The sequence below is a fragment of the Oreochromis aureus genome, linkage group 1 (assembly GCF_013358895.1).
Source record: "Oreochromis aureus strain Israel breed Guangdong linkage group 1, ZZ_aureus, whole genome shotgun sequence".
In the NCBI taxonomy this organism is placed as follows: Eukaryota; Metazoa; Chordata; class Actinopteri; order Cichliformes; family Cichlidae; genus Oreochromis; species Oreochromis aureus.
The window spans coordinates 37,412,109-37,432,110 of record NC_052942.1 but is presented as its reverse complement, the minus strand read 5'-3'; the positions used below and the strand labels follow the sequence as shown (position 1 = coordinate 37,432,110).

General features: G+C 37.3%; 1 protein-coding gene across 1 annotated transcript; it reads left to right on the top strand.

The window, feature by feature from the left end:
- Positions 1 to 8,318: 8,318 nt before the first annotated feature.
- LOC120441031 (adhesion G-protein coupled receptor G5-like) lies at positions 8,319 to 19,648 on the top strand. The gene is made up of 14 exons (XM_039614661.1): positions 8,319 to 8,327; positions 8,875 to 9,017; positions 11,089 to 11,146; positions 11,376 to 11,514; positions 12,037 to 12,153; positions 13,596 to 13,721; positions 13,868 to 13,913; positions 14,086 to 14,183; positions 15,641 to 15,756; positions 16,083 to 16,351; positions 16,432 to 16,522; positions 16,784 to 16,913; positions 18,284 to 18,440; positions 18,565 to 19,648. The coding sequence occupies exons 1-14, from the start codon at positions 8,320 to 8,322 to the stop codon at positions 18,657 to 18,659; spliced, it is 1,593 nt and encodes a 530-aa protein (XP_039470595.1). The 5' UTR covers position 8,319; the 3' UTR covers positions 18,660 to 19,648.
- Positions 19,649 to 20,002: the final 354 nt, after the last annotated feature.

Sequence of the window (20,002 nt, the reverse complement as noted above, 5' to 3'; positions counted from 1 at the left end):
TTACCTTGTCAAAATATACGCCCAATTCAAAATGTTCTCTTTGACACACAGTGGAGAGTTCCTACTTTTCTAGACCGTTTTATAAACCTCATATCTAGTCAGCTGTGCTTCTAAAATCCCTTTTTTCATTTTCATTAGCATTGTTTTGTACTTGCTCCTAATATATCAACTCTTATCTCCACTCATGGCTCCACTCTTATCTTCCTTTCTTGCTTGAATTTTTTCGCTGCACATTCCTGATGCATTTGTGGATTTATGCATTTATTTATTTTTTTATTTTATTTCAATGCTTTAACTCTTTCTTCATTTTCCTATTTTTACTTCTTATCAAAACTGTAAAAGTTCTTCCCAAGAACGATATGACCCTTAACAACAACCCAGTACTTGTCACTTGCCAAAGACAGCTTCTGCCCATTCTGAGAGGACACGCAGAGAAGATATCCCTGTGAAGATGAACATCAATTTTGTAATCACCCTGACCTTGCTTAACCGGCATCTCCTGTCCAGGCACACAGTAGCAGCACTGTCCTCCAATTGGGCGCTTTTTTTTTTTCTCTCTTGGGTGTCGCTGCTCCCTGCTGGCCAATTTCAGTTGGATGGCCTTGTAGGGGTTCCACCTCTCCCTTCTCTTTATTACAGTTTTTTCTGAATGCTTAAACCCTAACTGTGATTCTTATAGCACAATTTCTAAAACTATTAATACTTATAGCAAAACCACTCACTGAGTTTGCAAAACTAAAAGCACAAACACTGCTTTGCACTCAGTTTGCCATTTTGTAACACACACTTTGCAAACCTGTAGCTACAATCCACTGCACAGCATTCTTTTTGCAGAACTGTAAACACAACTCACGGCTTTACACTCAATTTGCAAAGGATCAACACACTCCTAGCAAAACTATACACATTTATGGCCATTATTTACACTATTTTGCCAACTGTCTGGCACACTGTCACGTGTGAAAACTTCTTTAGATAATTAGTTCACTTTGCAATCATCTAAGCACTATAATACAGGTAAGCTGTGTGTGTGGAGTACAGTGGAGGGAGCAGGAAGAGTGAGAAGTAGAGGAGGCCGAGGAAGAGGACGTGGAGGTGAAGAAGTAGGACGAAGAGGACAACAAGGACAAGGAGGAGCAAGAGGAGGACGAGGAGGAGAGGGAAGGGTAAGAAGAGTAAGAAATAGAATTGCTGATGACATCAGAGCTACAATAGTGGACCATGTAATCAACCGTGGAGTGACCCTGAGGGAAGCTGGCCAACGGGTTCAGCCTAACTTGAGCCGCTACACTGTAGCAAGCATCATAAGGACATTTTGAAATGAGAGTCGGTTAGTACAGTCACTTTGCACTAAGATTTGTAGCACTGCCATGCTAATGAGAAACACAACAATACCATAGATGTAAAATTCCAGAAGATATTTTCCCCTGTGCCTTGGACTAGAGCAGCGCTCCCCAACCCCGGCCTCGACTGGTACCGCCCGTGAGTCGCTTTGGTACCGGGTCGCGAGAGTTGAGGCTCAGGTGTGAAATGTGTGTTTTCAGGGTTTTTATCGGTTTTCAGCGTTGTTTTGTTATCGTTTTTATCATTAACTCGCTTTTCCTGGGTCTTTTCACGTGTGTTATGAATAAATCTTCTTTTTTTTTTTGGTACCGGTACTAGTTTTATTTTGTTGTGTTTATCCGCGACACCTTAAAGGCCGGTCCGTGAAAATATTGTCTGGCATAAACCGGTCCGTGGCACAAAAAAGGTTGGGGACCGCTGGACTAGAGGACATTTCATGTGATGTAGACGAAATTTTGTGGCCAGATCCACAGAGATGACACGATGTAGACTGATTTCTTTTTTTTCCTCAGTGAAATTACTATTTCGTTTTGACTTGGAAATAAACACTTGTGTTTGTTTTGATGTGTGTGAATAAACACCAGTACTTGAAGTTTGGATCCCTCTGTGCTTACGGATCTATGACAAAAGTATGAGCTCAAACTGACATAGCCTACCTTGTGCACAGAGAAAGCAAAAGCCAGATGTGTTTTTCATTCATACCATCAGTGTGTAGTTGGTGCATTGTGTGCTTATTAATTTGATGGCTTGTGTGAACTGTCTGATACAAAAATACCATTTTTACAAAGGTGTGGTGAGTTAAGCAAAGGTTATTCGCTTTTACAAGAAAACTACAATGTTTTGCTGATTGGGTGAAGAGTTTTCTTATTTGTGTGTAGAGTTTTGCAAAAATAGCCAATAGTTACAAAAAATGTGCTCAAGCCATCAGAAAAAACTGTAAAGTGTTCAACAAGTTTGTCAAACGATTCTGGCTCAAACTTAGAGTGGTGGTATGAGGTGAGTGGAACAATTTAGGCAGGACGGTATCTGTAAACCTCTGAATGACTGCGCAGTTCTTGTGTTTCAGCTGTCCCTGCAGTCAGTTTCAGTGACTGACAGAGAGAGGTTTTTATGGCTCTGTACACGTCTAACTATAACAACAAAGCAATGCAAGGAATAAATTTGCAAGCATGTAAAATCTTATACCTATTTACTGTTTTGCATTTACATCAGAGTTTCTGGATCTTTGCATGTTTAAATAAGGAAGGTACATGCAAGCATGCATTAGTCACATGCATAATTAACATTTCTATTAAGAATTCATTTTTCATTGTTTCAGTGTGAGAGATTATATCATCAGTCATCATTCCCTCTATTTCTTTGTAGATGCTAGATGCCTGTCACGAGGCACAGATGGTGACCAAGGTAGGGCTGTTCAGCTAGGTTGTTCTCTGTTTTGTGATCATCTTTGAGATGACACTTACATAGTACATGCTAATCTTGTCATCCTTATGTATTGAAAAGTATAGTAATATGTCACATTTTCTCCATAAGTATACCCCTTTTTGTTCATTTTTATTATTGATAATATCTTCTAGGATACACACACTTGATGATAGGTCGTCGAATCTGTCAAAACAAAACGTACGAAGAGCATCAAGCAGCAAGTTAAAAAGAACCGATTAAAAAATGTGGCACTATTGATGTACTGTAATGTGCAGACAACAGTATTTTTCTTGAATGGCAGTTTTAGCAGTCACTCTTGAAACACAATTTGAATTCTGTTAGCTTCGCGTTATAATCTGCTGTGGCATTTTCTGTTTGACAAATCAGTTTGTGTACGGAGCCAAGAAAGACATTTTTACCCCACTCAAGGTCATCACTCTGCTTGGCATTACCTGGGGTCTGATCGTCTTCACTTTTGGCTACCTGACAGCTCCTGACCTATAAATCTTCAGCAGGGTAATGCACAATATTACAATGGATGTTTCCACATGCAGATTTTGTTTTGTTTGTGGATAAACAGAAAACTGTTACTGTTGTCGTATCAGTTTGTAGCAACTTCTTCTAATAATAATGGTTTTCTCTTAAAAATAAAATAGCAAGATGGAGACAGAAAACTATACTGATATGTGGCAGCAGCTTTACTCTTACCACACTCAGCACCTCCACTTACAACACTTTGCGCTCTATGATACCCTCATGTGACTGAATTAACCAATCAGAGAGTAGAAAAACTTTATTCAAACAGGCAAATATGGAAATATGAAAACATGCAAACACTAAATGTAAATGCAAATGTGCAAAAAGTTAGCTCTGTAAACACTGCAGAGACATTTTTGTAAATTCAATATAATATAAATTTCCTTTTGAATCTTATCACAAGAAGAAGAAGAGGAAAATGACACAGTAAGTTAAGCTAATCTGGAGCTGAAGAAGCATGAGGTATTTCAGTCAGTTTAAGTTGATTTGATTACTGTGAGATAGATGAAGATGAATCTGAAGAGAGAGACAATTCCAGAGTTTTGGAGCTGCAACTGAGAATGCTCGCTCAGCTGTATAAGGATTATAATCTGTAACCAGTGCTGGGTGATATGGAAAAAATCATGGATTTTCAATTTTTAATTTTCAAATCAGTAAATATTGACATGCTACACCAAGAATACTGACAGGGACTGAAAAATTGGCTCCCTGTTAAATCCAGAATTGAATTGAATTCTTCTCCTCACAGTCTTGAATAATCAGACCCCATCTTATGTTAAAGACCTCATAATACAGTATCACCCCAACAGACTGCAGGCTTGTGGTTACTTGTGGTTGCTTTAAATGTAGAATGTGAAGTCTTCAGCTTTCAGGTCCCCCTTCTGTGGAACGAGCCTCGAGTTTGGATTCAGGAGACAGACACCTCCTCTACTTTTAAGATTAGCCTTAGAACTTTCCTTTTTGCTAAAGCATATAGTTAGGGATCAGGTGATTCTGAATCCTCCTTTAGTTACACTGCAATAGGCCACGGCCGCTGGGGGCTTCAACATGATGCAATGAATCTTTTTCAGCTTTCCAGTTTTTCCTTCCCACTGTCGTCAAGTGCTTGCTTATAGGGGCTGTTTGAGTGTTTTCAACTTAGCTTACTTTATAAATGATGTCGCTATATTTAGCGAGTGACGAAACATTTCAGACCACTAGCGACTTTTTTTTTTTTGGATAAAGTCGCTAAAAACGTGAAAATTTAAATAATGACGCTTTTTTACTCCTCAACAAGCAGCGGGTGCTGTAACACAGTCAGTTCTTCTTTTACTCTTTTACTCTTATGCTGTTTTGTGGATCACAAGGTTTAAAACTACTTATAAACACACACACACAAAAGTAACTCCACCAGAGTGCCTATTTCAGATCACTTTTGTGCTGGTCCAAGCCCGGGTAAAGGAGCAGGGTTGAATTGTGACATTAAAAAAAACAATAATTGCTAAAAGAAATTTAATTTGTAGTTCTAAATAAACTCTAAATGCATTTAGGACGTTTTTACTCACTTTATGTCTCTTCCACGATGTTATTTCTCTCTCCAACAACATAGGTTACAATTATATTAGCATGACCAATTATGCAAATTAGGTGATGACGTCATTTAGCGACTTCTAGCGACTTTTAGGACAACCAATAGCGATTTTCCTTACTGAGGAGTTGGCAACACTGATAGGGGGCTGTTTGATTCTCTGTGTTTTCTCCGTATTATTGTAGATTCTTAACCTTACAATATAAATGATGTCTAAACATAACACATACATATAAGGAAACCTGAGTGACGAAACATTTCTCCCACTGAAAACACTGCATCCAGATGAACAGAATCAATCTTTTGGGATATATACATATAAATAAAACTAAATTTAAATAATGACCAAATATTTATCCATCCATCCTCCCAGCTGTCATACAATGAGAGGCAGGGATGGGTCTGCTATAGGGATAACATATAGGTAGAAAACCATTCATGCCCACACTCACATCTATGTTCAAACTAAAACTGCCAGTTAACCTGTTTTCATGCATGAAGCCAAAGGACGCACAGAGACAGCTGGAGACTCAGAGCCTATGAGTAGTCATTCCTGTCATTCTTAGGGCGTGTTTGTAGTTGGTGCATTCTAATGTTAATTCTCCTCACAAGAGGCACAAAAAACAGGCAGGCAGCCAGATTTCACACATATGCTCTCAGTCTCCATCTGATGACCAAATTCACATCCCTTGCACCGAAACATACCCTGGTGGACCCTAGTGGACTTGCAGACATGGTAACTTAACCTGCATAAGGCAGGTTAAGTTATCATGGCAATGTACCCTGGTAAGAAGTCCTGGTGTCTTTTTCCAAACCATAAGCGAATCACCTTCATCATACTAAGAACCCAGGTGATAGGTTTGTAGCTTAACCCTATTTGCTGGAACGTTGAAGACAATGTAATTACACAGCAAAGCGAGACACAAGTAGGCAAAGTTCTTTATGTTTCTCGTGCACGGGAGAGAACTGGACAAACGCCGTCCCTTCACTTGACCCCAGTTGCTCTCGTCCGCTCTCCCGTAACACTGCTCTTTTATTGAGGTTACATAAATATACATAGGTTCATTAACATATGACGTATACATACACACAAAGAGTACCTTGCCTGTGCGTTGTGTAAGCATGTATGTGTGTGGGGGGGTCAAGATGTGACCCAGCGAAGACTCCCCAAAGCTGGTGCCAGGAGTCTAGCGGTCCATCTAAACAAAAGGCTCTTACACTCAAACAGATATACGTGTGTTTGCTATACCATATATCAGCAAGAGAAGATACGACCTCTCCTGGAGAGGTGTGTGATCTATGCAAGAACACTCTGAAGAGGAGTGAACGCACTCCCCTCTTCATGCTACACAGAGTTGTTACAGACCTCCTAGGATGAGACATTCTTTCAATCTACAAATGATTATATACTTCTAAGCATATATGAGTAAATATTTCTGAGCATAAATGACAATAAACAATACAAATCTAACACCAGGGTTAACCCTGATGTTACAGGGAGAATCCCAAATCCTGCTTTGTTTTGTAGGCCTCTACACATAGATTTAAAACGATCTTCTCATCTAAATCTGTGTAATGTTACTGTCAAAGAAGCAACCCAAAACAAGATCTGTAGCTCATGGTGTTCAGGCCTTGCACCAGCTATATTAAATGAGAGGTTATCTGGTAGCTGGACACCAGGCTGGACCACTGTCCCCTGAATCAGTGTGGCCCACCTCTGCTATTAACAGCTGAGCTAGAAACAACAATCCACTGTCATGTAATTTCATTTGCATGATTTGCATGCTCACTGTATTTCCTCTACACGGACTAAACTTTCATTCTCTCTTCTCTGAGCCAGCCTGGTTCTGCTGCAGATTTCTTCCTGTTAAAAGGGAGTTTTTCCTTTTCAGTCCCATGAAGGAGTTTCTCATAAGGGGTTATCTGATTGTTGGAATTTTCTCTATAGGGTTTTTTCCCTTACAATACAAACCACAATGTAGCAATAAAATTGAAATAAATTTAATTTTAATCACTTTGTGTTATGTTTCAATCTGTCCTCAGTCTTTGTTTTAAATGTGTCTCTCCTGTCACAGATTTTGACATTAAAAGAGATGGAATGTCAAAATCATTGTACATTTACAGTATAGCTCAGCTCATAGTAATACTGATTACAGAACTGCATTCACAGCCTAAGAGCTGGTTAGTTGTGCCCCTTACACACATGAAGACTACTGGAGACAGAGTCTTTCAGTCTGTGGCAGTCTACCACCATAATTACGTTTAGCTGTCTATTAAAAATCAGTCAAAACCTTTTTTCGCTGTTGTTTAAACAGGCTTTCTGTTGAAAACTTTATTGAATTATTATTATTTATTTGTCTTTAAATTACCTTTTTATTTTTATCATGGCACTTGATTTGTTCATTTATTTTACTCATTTTTGTGTTTTTTTTTTTGTGTGTGTGAAAAGTGCTTAAAAAAGAACTTTACTTAAGTACTGGTTGATCCTAATTCAAAGTTGATTTTAATTAATGAGGACCTCTTTGGGTTAAAATTTACAGGCTTGTCAAGCTTGACAAGGCTGTTAGAGTCTCTGATTAGTGGATGAAGGACCTCAGAACTGGGACGATCTGGTTTAAATCATCTGCTTTTGGTATGATTCAACATACTTACTATCGCTTTGTGCCAAATACTAATGTAAACTCATCCTTGAATGAGTGTGAATGCTTTCCTGACCTTAGGAGCCTGGGTTTCACAAAAGAATGTTATTGTTGACCTTGATGCATTTCTACAAGATCTTTGATATCATCTCTGTTGGGTTGATCTTGGCATTTTGTACTGTTGACTGGATTCAGCTCCTCTGATCACCCGCTATTTCCAATGAAGGCTGGTAACAGCTTTGCTGCAAGCTCGATGTTGACTGGTTCAGCTCCAAACCCAGGGCCTGAAGCTTCCTCAATCAAGCTTAATTAAGATACTAATGTTTTGCAGAGAACTTGTTTCAGCTTCTTTTTTTTCTTCCAGATTGAATATATCTTTATTTAACTTGTTCTCTTATTGGCTTATTTCAACAACTGTACAAAAACAAGTGCTACACAGTGTCGATCTAACATATGACCAGTGAATTCCTTTCAAATTTGAGATAAACTAACTTCTAAAAAACATAACCTGTTGCTGAATGTATGGGAACAGAATTTACAGCACATGCAGTTTCCAGTTTGCTTCAGTTATTTGATGTCAGCCTGTATTTGGTTTAGGATCAGTGGCAACAGAGGGAATATTTTACTCTCCTGTTTGTTAATACTTCCTCTTTCTCTCTCAGACAGTCATTTACATCTTATTTCATTTCCCATTACCCTGCTCACTTTCAGCATGTTTACTCATTTGCTTTTTTCCTACCATCATATCACCTGTGTTCTCTATTCATTTCAGAAGTACAAATAATATTATTTAAGAGACCCAGCAACATGCAAAGGTAGGATATGGTTTGGTTCTTTTTGCATAAAAAGCTATTTAGCTTCATTATCAATACTGGGACTGCAAAATATATATTGGCTATTTAACAAATGGATGTCTGCTTTTTCTAATACATAAAGCTGTAAATGGATGTATTGGCTATTTAACTAGGCACATGTAATTATTTTATATATGTGATATACATAAAGCTGTAAATGGATGTTTGCTCTTTCTAGTGTCTCTTTTAAAGACATATATATACATATATATATATATATATATTTGACCAATGGTGAATCTATCTGTCTATCACTAATGTTCCGCATGAAATATAATGATATGGATTAATAACACAATGTGGTTTTGTCAAGTCGTTTTATGCACTGCTATGTAATAAGACTTCATGTGCAGCCACTGACTTTTGGTTGGGAAAAGGAAACCCACAGTTATCATTTGTTATCATAATTACAATAATAAACTTCCACTTAAGGTTATGGGGTCACCTTATATGAAAGCTGTTAGCTTGAAATGAGAGACAACACAATCTCATCTTCTCAATTTCACAGGATTAAGTGGGGGATACTCTGGTGGCTGGTGTCGTGTGTGTCTCATGATATGGTCTCTGGAAGCTGTCCATCACAACAGGGTATCTGTGGAAACTGTAGTTCTTTTTGTCCACAAAATAATACATATCAAAATACTAGCATGAGTAAGTATTTCCATGTATTTATTGAAATTCCTATCATTAAAAGTATGGGGACATTCCCTTACTTTAGTACTGTTGTTTTCTTTGTCATAAAGAAGGACTAAATGCTAGCCTATAAATACTCTGAAGCTGTCAAACTGCTGCAATACATGTGTCTCCTCCTCAAAGAAGAGCAGAAAGTTAAGGCAAAGCAAAATACAGACAGTTGTGATGACAAGAATAAATAGTCAAAACACAATGAATCACAGTCTATAAATTCTAACTAGAATAATACTGGAGCTAAACAGAAAGGAATACCCAATCAACAAATAATGAGAAATAAGGAAGGGGTATAAAATAAGTAACAAAAAAACTAATTGCAAAATTCTAAACCTCAAATCAATTAACAGTTTCACATCCAAGCAAAATGTCTCAACTCTTTCTAAAAGGACGTAAACAATAGCAGCTCAATTTGTTATAAACCTACATATGCTTATATAGTATAGAGTAGTACTGAAAACAGCATGGAATATACATTAGTAAGTTAAAACTTGAAAAAACAAAACTGAAGTACCCTTGTGGGGGGGTGAAGTTGAGGTTTGATCCCTAAATCTAAGTGTGTGAATGTTAGATAAAAAATAATTAAGCATTGAAAAGGTGCTTGTGTGAATAAAGAATGTTGTATGAAGTGCTTTAAGTGCTCTGGGAAAGTAGAAAAGTGCTATATAACATTTTCAAGTTTTTACACACAAGTTTTTGTCAATGAATGGTTTTTCTTTATTTTTACTACTTTCTACATTTTAGATACATACTGAAGACATCAAAAAGATGAAGCAAGATATATGGAATATAGCAAAGAACAAATTCATAAACAACTCTGAATATGTCTTGTATTTTAAAGCAGCCACCCTTTGCTTGGTTCACAGTGCTGCAAACCCTTGGCTTTCTCTCAGTGTGCTTCTTGATGTAGTCACCTGAAATGGTTTTCACTTCACAGGTGTGCCTTGTCAGGGTTCATTTGTGAATATTTTTTCTTGAAGTTGGTGAACAGCTGACAGACCTGACAATGTGAGAATTCACATTATGCCAAGAACCAATCAGCTAAGCAAAGAAAAACGACAGCCCATCATTAATTTGAGCACTGAGTCCGGAAAATTGCTAAAACTTTGAACGGGTGTCCAAGTCCTGTCGTAAGAACCATCAAGTACCACCTACCATGAAACTGGCTCACATGAAGACCGCCCAAGAAAAGGAAGACCAAGTGTCAACTCTGCTGCTGAGGATAAATTCATCTGAGTCACCAGCCTTAGAAATCACAAGTTAACAGCACCTCAGATTAAAGCCCAGACAAATGACACGCAGAGTTCTAGTAGGAACTCTACATCAACTGTTCAGAGGAGACTGCACAAATCAAGAGTAAAGATTTGTTTGGACCAAGAAACACAAGGAATGGACATTAGACAAGTGGAAATCTGTGCTTTGGTCTGATGAGTCCAAAATTGAGATCTTTGGTCCAACCCGCCCTGTCTTTGTATGACAAAGAAAAGGTGAACGGATGGTCTCTGCATGCATAGTTTCCACCGTGAAGCATAGAGGAGGAGGTGTGGGGGTGTAGGGGTGCTTTCCTGGTGGCAGAACGAGCATGGCTAAAGGGCCAACAAGTGCTCAGCATCTCTGAGAACCCCTTCAAGACTGTTGGAAAACCATTTCAGGTGACTACCTCATGGAGTTCATTGAGAGAATGCCAAGAGTGTGTAAAGCAGTAATCAAAGCAAAGGGTGGATATTTTGAAGAATCTAAAACATAAAACATGTTTTGAGTTATTTCACACTTTTATGTTTACTAAATAAATCCATATGTGTTCATTAATAGTTCTGATGCCCTCAGTGAGAATCTACAATGTAAATAGTCATGAAAATAAAGAAAAACCATTAAATGAGAAGGTGTGTCCAAACTTTTGACAGGTGGTATGTATAAATTATAATGTACATGCATTTTACATATTTTCTTTTTTTTGCTGGAATATTTTAATTTCATAGTTGGTGGGGATAGTGTTGAAAAGAATATTATATGTGTCTTTTTTTTCCCTCAACAGCTTACTGCTGTTTGAAGAGTGCATGCAGCTCTTTAAATGCCCCTGGGGACACCATCAAGTAAACATTTGATTGTTTTTTAATTTATTTTTGTCTTTGTTTCTCTGTTTATGAGGAAAATGTCAAAAGCCTTAGATCTAACATGAATATGAGAGTAAAGTATAATGAATTAGCAGAGGGTTGAGATTCAAATCATATTTAACACTAACACATTCGATGATATGGAATTACTGAGTAGGTGTAAATCAAAAAGATTCTTGTTAATGTCTTCTTGTTATTTTCTCCTAAGAGCCTTAAAGAACATTGAAACAATTCTTGAGAACACAGAAATTAATGGAAGCATGGAGATGCCTTTCTGCAATTTAGTCATCTTCGTCTACAAGCCCAACTGCAGCAAACACATTGAAATGTATGCGAATGACATCAAGGTATGAAAAAAGAAAAATGTCTTAAGGGCAAACATGAAGTCAAACTATATAACTTGCTGGCAATTTTTGTGCAGTATCAACATTAGCCATCATTTCAGTCTTGACTGAAATTCATTATATTACCAAAAGTATTTGCATTACCAGATGGAAAAGCGCAGCTGATCATTCCAGAGCATGTCTCCAGTACTTTACACTCCAGTGGTAGCGTGCTTTCTAACCATTCCATCATGCTCTGTATTCACTGCTCTCGAGCTAATCTGACATTTGGCTGTGTGTAACAATTGTCTCTGTGATTTTACATAGTCTACCAATTCATGGTGAGCTACAGTCATTCCTATATGCAACCACTCTGTTTTAATACAGCTAACGACGAAGTTTGATAATAAATACAGACTTTGTTCATCTGTGATTTGTCATTGAAATACCTTCGAAGGCCACCTCCATCATTAGTATGTGTACATTACATTGTTACATTATTCATTATTCATTATGCATTTTTTCTCTATATTTTTGATGATATAGGCAGACATGGCTTCTATCCCCAACCCCACAGTGAAAGTTCAACTACCGGAGGAACTGGGTGCTGGACCAAACAACAACATTGTGTTTTCCGTGTTTACATTTCCTGAAACTAACGGGGTAAGACATTACACTTGGATGAAATGAAAAGGATGCGAATAGCTGTAGTCCAAAAGCATCTATACTAATTCTGCCCAATATTTACACTGTAATATTTAACTATCATGGTTGGTTAGTTTTGTCTTTAGATAACACTTTGTTTTCTTTTTCCTCACTCCTTAGGAAATTGTGTGTAATGTCCACACTATTTTGAAATAACTTTGTCACTAGCCTTTCATTATGTTTTGTACAATGTGTGGAAGCGACATTCACATGAATACCAGGCCTCAGTTTTTACTGCAGAATGTTGCATTGTGGCTACATCATCATTGTTAGTAATTTCACCTGTGAATGAATGTAGATCTCCACCCAAAATACACTTCAGATCGCTTTTATAACATGAGGGTATTACTAGGCCCCCTCTTGCATTTACAAGTACATAGTTTGCATTTTAGGAACATTATTTGCCTCTTTTACAGACAATGAGCAATTTTAAGAGATAAATACAGATGCAGAAGTTCCCCTGTCTGGCATCCTCTTCCAAATAAGGCGATGGTCTCAGGCCTTTGAGATTCCCATGGACTTGTCCTCTTCTTCTGTCACCTGTTGCTAAACGAAGTCAAGTACAACATGTTGCTGAATACATTCTGGCCTCTGCTCCGGCCTGTTTCTGGATTATCTGTACTACATGTGTTTTGTAAGCGTGTATTGCAATTTTACCTTCTCCAGCTCCAAGCCCTTACACAACAGATTGCCTGGACCTCGCGCCAAAAAAGCTTCTGACCTTTAATTAATTGGCTGAGCTTCAACTCTTTTTATAAGCACAGAACTGCAATGTGTGTATAAAATGGTTATAACTGCATCTGTAATAAAGGTTAATATGGTGTCAGTATGTTTAAACGTCTTAATACCGTCTTAAAGCTATATGTGATATTGTTAATCCAATGTTAATGCTGTAGATTATATTGCAGCAGTAAAATAAGTTCTTTAATTCCACAGTCTCATTTATTTGTAACATTTATGGCTGTACTTGTGTTTGTAATTGGGCAGTAATATTGAACTTTATGACAGACATTTCAGGAATTGTATTCATTTTTTTTCATGTCCCCATTAACACCACTTCAATAAATTAGGTTAAACAGCTATTTAATTGACAGTGGATTACTGTGAACAACTGTTACTATGCTCTTTATTCATTCATGCGAAAATATTTCACAAACCAGAAATATGCCAGTTGTGCCAAAGTGGATGCTCTTCTGCTGTTGCTCTTTCATCAATACACCAAATGTCAATCAATAAAAAAAACTGAGAAAATTGTAGGAATTTAAGTACACCGGTAAGGAATAACCATTACTGGTGGTCTTTTTCCTTTGGATACTTTAAAAGCACTTTAAAAGAAAATCTTACCTGATAAATGTTTTAGACAAACTTTCCCATTAATATCAATGTGTCTTGTATTTTAGAATGTGTCTGAAGTGGCACGTAAACTCTATAATCGAAAACTAGTTGGCCTGATTGTACAAAAGAAGAAGATATCAGGACTACGTGAACGTGTCAACATAACCATGCCGGTTACCGAATATATATATGTAAGAGCAACTTCTTTTCATCATTTATTCCATTCATACTTTACATATTATAATTATAGTATTAAATAATATATGGAATGCATTGTGTATGTGACTAAATATGATATAATATGCATAACATAACATGCAGTATAATTGTGTTACAGGAAAACCAGAATCTCTCCTGTCGGTTCTTAAATTTGTCAACAGGAAGTGAGTAACCAGTAATCACATCTGTCATGAATAGTAACATGTGACCCAAATATGTTATTTTATGAATAGGAATAATTGAGGTTTATGGTTTCAATAGGGACCTAAAAATTGAACTTATGTAATTCATTGGTGGCATCTTATCTATAATGGATCTCTTTGTTTTGCTTACCAGATTATATTGAGGATGGCTGTGAAACACTTTGGACACGTAACCAGAGTAATGTCACCTGTTCCTGTGACCACCTCACGTACTTTGGTGTACTCCTCACAGTAAGACTGGACTCATTGATTATATAAAGAGGAATTCAGGATATACAAAACCAAATATTAATACAGGATCCATTCATTTATTTTATTTTTGTCTGATCATAGCAAAACAAACAATAATTTCAAAGAAATCTACTATCTATGTATTTATTTATTAACATTATAGCACATTTTTAAACATAACGAATGTGCAACATAATTTCTTTTGAAAAAGAAATCCTTTTGGTTGGTTGTTCAACAAGCATTTGCAGCTGTGGTACTGGAGATTTGAGTAAGTGTGTTGCTGAGAGGTGGGTGGATTGATACTGCCACGATAGCAGGTCCTGAGAGACCCTGAGAGGTCAAATGCATCGCAACATACAAAAACACCACCAGATAGAAAAATGCTTCAAAAGCCCACAAAACACAATGACCTGTCTCCTCAATGTGATGTTTGTGTGTTGTATGTACGGTAGGTAAGGTCAGTAATCTCAGTTGCAGGCAACTACAATGGACAAATAAAGGCTCATTTATTCATGATAGCTGAATAAAACACAACAGAAATAAAAAAAAATAATTTCACCAAGGCTAAAAGAGAAAAAATCATGAAACAAAATGAAAGTGTTTTTGAGAAGATAATAACATGACAGAACTGCTGCAGATGTAACAAGTTAACCGTAAATACATGTGTCTACATTTTTCTCCCTCCCAACACTGAACCCTCTGCTTATTTTAAGTATGTCCCAGCTCTGTATCTCCAAGTTTTGGCTTCTGTTGCTTCTCCAGCTGGTTTGTCATGTTACTGTGTCCCCATATAGATTTTTGGGGGGTTTTCTATTTCCACTGGATTTATTCAACTTCCATTTTATTTTGTGTGATTTTGCAGCGTTTTCTTAATCGTTGGTATTTTTCTTACATTGCAGTGCATTTGAGCTGTCAGGGCCACCGTATTATACTCTAAGTTCAGTATATACGAAATATGTTAAATCATTTATTTGTTTTTAGGAAATTAAAAATATACCTCAAACACGCATTATGAAAAATGTCTGAACCTTGTTGTGTTGACTGTCATGTCTACTTGTTTTTGTTTTTTTGCCTCTGGCACATTGAAGCAACCGTAGTTGTCTCAAAAGTGTTTTAGAAACAAGCACATGTGCAGTCCAGGACTCCAAAAAATCCAGTTTCACAATACACGAAAGGCTGAAATGTATGCTTTGTTGATTGTTGTGGAAAGTAAAAATTACTTGATTGATTGATTCAGTGATCATTAATCTGCAATTATTGATGATTCAACTCATAAATAAGCTGACTTTATAGTTTAAAAGTATTGGTATTGGTATCGATATTGCATCAAGGCCAAAATTTGCAGTATCACACAGTACTATTAGGTGCCTTTCTCCACTGGCTAAAAAACACTACTATTTTTCAGCAAATCAGCAAAAACATTGATAAGCTAATGTAAATATGTGTTTTCTCCACAGGTTTCTATAAATGTCTCACAAAAAGACGCTATAATATTGAAATATATTTCCATAATTGGTTGTAGTGTCTCTCTTTTCGCCCTTGCCATCACGGTTTTGCTCTTCATCTCAAATAGGTAACTTTCTTTGATGACATTCTTTCAGCATTTATCAGTCGTCTACTCTCTCACATTATTAGTATCAGGCTCTTGTTACTAAGCCTCTGCTCATTTCTTTCTGTCTTGTTTGTTGTTTTTGTTTGTTTGTTAGTCTTTGTGAATTTCCATCTTTATTCATTACTTAAAAAAAGGAAATACATTCTTTTCACAGCAAACACAATTCGTTCTGTTTTATTATGTTAGTAATTCTGTCAACCATCCCATCCTTTTCTTCACTTGATATGGCTTTCTTCCATGACATGACCACTAAATTTGCCACTTACTCTGTCTCCAATGTCTAACAGAACACTCAGACTAGATGTTTCTATGAAGGTCCACATCAATCTTGCAATTTCTCTCATCATCCTCAACCTGCACTTCCTGCTAAGTTCCACAGTGGCTGCAGTGTCCTCCACTGGGGTCTGTTTATACATGGCTCTTGTCCTTCACTATTCCCTGCTGGCCACTTTCAGCTGGATGGCCTTGGAAGGATTCCACCTCTACCTTCTCTTAGTCAAAGTCTTCAACATCTACATCAAGAGATATCTGCTCAAACTCAGTGTGGTGGGATGGGGTGAGTGGAGCCATTTAAGCAGGAAGCTGTTATTATCAGTCTGCTAACTTTGAAATGACTGCTCAGTTCTTGTGTTTCAGGAGTTCCTGCGATCATTGTGTCAGTGGTGGTGATCATAGACAGAAGTTTTTATGGTCCTGTTGCTGTGGACAACTCCACCAGCTCTGTAATGTAAGGAACAAATGTGAATGCATGTAACACCTCAACATAATTGTACTCAAACTGTTTTGTATGCACATTGGAGTGATTTATTTAAACAATAAAAGCTCAAAAAGGGAAAGGCATAAAATCCTATTTAACCTAACATGTAATCTCACAATTGTTTGGCTCTGAATGTCAGTAGTTCCACCTACATGCACTCTTACTATGTGACTCTAAATCACCTGGGCAGGTGAGAGATTAAAATATGATCTGTAATCACTTCCTTTGTAGATGTTATATAACTAATGAGACGGTGAAGGTGGTGACTACAATTGTGCTGTTCGGCTTGGTGTTCCTCTTTAACGTGATCCTATTTGTGATAACACTCTGGCATATTTTGATGCTCCGCCGTGTCAAAGAGGTATGGGCTAATCTTTAAATCTTTATAATGCATCTTTAAATCTTGAAAAGTTTATTAATGTCTACATTTTTCTCCTTTGGCAATCCCTTGAAAAGGCCGCAATGAACATGTGTTAAATATTCAGTAGCATCTTTATTTCAGAGGATAAACAAAGTGACAGTGGTTTACCAGTCATTTAGTTTTTCTGATAAACACTTATCCATCTTCTTGTACATTTCTAAACTGTGTAATGGGTTTAAGGTATGAACTATTCCTGAGTGTAAATGCTCACCCTTGTGTATTCCTATCAATTTTCTGTCCTTAGTAATTGCCTGATTAGTGTAACCTGTGTGCCTCACCTGTTAGCTATCAGCTAATCACTCACTTGTGCAAATATAGGCTCCCCATTTTCTTGCATCCTTGTTCATTTAGATTTTCTAGTGCGTCTTATATTTTTGTTGTTTTCCTAGTGTGTAGTTTTGATCTTCCCATGTTTGACTTTTTTAGAACAGTATGGAATTTGTGTTTTGCCTGCTTCTCACTGAGAATATTTGTCTTAATGAATACCTTCCAATGTAATGCCACTGCCTATCTGTCCCTAGATTTGTTTTTTACCCCTCAGCCATAAAAGGCTGATGGGGTACTAACATCACCCTGTTGGGCACACAGCCATGCACATCTAAGTTTGTCAATGCCAAAATGGTAAATGGTAAAATGGTTAATGGCCTGTATTTGTATAGCGCTTTACTAGTCCCTAAGGACCCCAAAGCGCTTTACACAACCAGTCATCCACCCATTCACACACACATTCACACACTGGTGATGGCAAGCTACATTGTAGCCACAGCCACCCTGGGGCGCACTGACAGAGGCGAGGCTGCCGGACACTGGCGCCACCGGGCCCTCTGACCACCACCAGTAGGCAACGGGTGAAGTGTCTTGCCCAAGGACACAAGGATTTGCAGCTTTATAGCATAGGGTTATCTACGAGGAGGCTGAGGGGTAGCACTGGCAACGTGCATTATTTTTAGAATTTTACTCAAGTTGTAAGTGAGATACCTCTTCCTTGTGTCAAAGTGCTTGCTTGTATGTTATCAATTTCCATTTAGCATGCAGTATAAGTGAATAAAAGAGTCTAAAGATAATACACAAACTGAAAAAAGGATGCTATCTCAGTCAGTAGACAGGAAGCGTTTTAGTGGTCACTGTTCAAAGACATTTAAAAGTCATGTTAGTTTAAAGAGCAGAATTTTACATAAACTGGATAAGAACCGTGATTTCCCTGATTAGATAAGAATACTGACAATGAGTTTTAAAACAGATTTCAAGTTCTCTTACTGCTTGTCAGATGTTCTATAATGTCATGTGTCATTTTATGTTTGGTAAATCAGTTTGGACAGCACAACCGTGACAGAGCCAAGAAAGACATTTGTACCCTGCTGGGAGTCATCACTCTGCTCGGCATTACCTGGGGCCTGATCTTCTTCTCTTTTGGCTATCTGACCACTCCTGGCCTCTACCTCTTCTGCATCCTGAACTCATTGCAAGGTCTGCACAACCTGCTGAATGATGAAATACTTGCTTTCAATTTTACCATGGATGTTTGTAATCTGTATGCACGAACTGTAACCAGGCACAGTCTTTACTACTTTCTCTCCCTTGTGTCATGCAGGATTCTTCATATTCCTGTGGTTTGCGATGTCACTGAGAAAGACTAAAGATCCCCGTGCTATGGCAACCAGTGAAACGGCTACCACAAGCAAATAGTTTGAACACAACTACCAACTCATCAAGATGCTCCCATGTTTGTGTAGTTTATATGTAATATTGTAAGATGTTCCTACTAACATATGTTTTCATTATTAATAATATGTCATGAAAAGAAGTGCAGCAAATCTAAATGCAGACTCCAGAAGCAGACTTAATGAAACAAAAAACAAGCCTTATGTGGCTGATTTAAAGCTAAAAGAGTGAATCCCAACAAATAAAATAATTTATATAACTGATGCTGATCATGTAAATGTTAATCATATGACGTACCCCCGAATGCCATAACCTTCTGATATGTTTTGAACTTGTAACAACAGCCTGTTAAACACTCAGGTCAACAATGAACATCATGCTGTTGTAAGAAAGTTGTAAAGTTGTTGCCTTGCACGAAGAATATAAGCTTATATAAGTTATATTAATCAAGGTTCTGTATAATGCGATTTACATTAGTAATACTGTTTATAGGCTACATGTGTATATATATCCGTCAGTGTAGGGTTTCTTTTCTCAGCTGTTAGAAGATTCAGGTATTTATTTTACACTAACTGATTCCATATGTTCCTTAGTAATGAAGTGATGATTTTTACTGGTCGTTCTCATTCATACGACTTGCACAAATTACATCAATAATAGCATTCTGAAGTAAACCACTATGCACATTTTGCAGTCCATCTTAAACTGTAGTGTGAACATATCAGACACCCTCTGCAACGTTGTGAAGGAGTCTAGAATAAGTGTGAGCAGATTTCCTCTGCAGTGCGCCTCCTATTTGTTAAGTCATTATCAATTTTCTTATCCTCATTATTATTATTATAAACCTTTCCTTGATCTAATGACATTTTCCTTTAAGGTAAAGGAAAATACACTTTCTGCATTGCTGATGTGATTTGGCTTAGGAAAGTACCTCACCTGGTACTGGTTTAGTCCTTTGTAGTTATATTGTGTACATCTGAACATGCATTGTTAATTCACTAAATGCTGTGATATTAATATCAACAATAAAAGAAAATGAAAATTGTTTCTGTAACATGTTTGTCAAGGATGTAGGTGTTTGGCAGGCAGAGTTGTGGACCCAAAACACAGGACTCAGCAACACAGAACAACAACTAAACAGTACCAGACATGAAATAAACTCACTCACTATAAGCTGAACTGAAACAATAAGGATCTTCAAGGTTCAAAACACCCAGGTCATGTGTACACTACAAAATCTAAAGTTTTGGTGCATTTCATTCCAATTTCAACAGGTGGCGTACCTGCTGCTTCTCCTGCACTCTGAGGTGTCAGGACACCATTTTTGTTAACCAGAGTAAATTGTAATAACTGAATTAATGTTTTAT

What these genes read in the sequence shown, in the direction of transcription:
- LOC120441031 (XM_039614661.1), top strand. An exon ending in CATTTCCTGAAACTAACGGG is followed by an intron (nt 12,154 to 13,595) that starts GTAAGACATTAC and finishes CTTGTATTTTAG; the next exon opens with AATGTGTCTGAAGTGGCACG. An exon ending in TTGCTCTTCATCTCAAATAG is followed by an intron (nt 15,757 to 16,082) that starts GTAACTTTCTTT and finishes AATGTCTAACAG; the next exon opens with AACACTCAGACTAGATGTTT.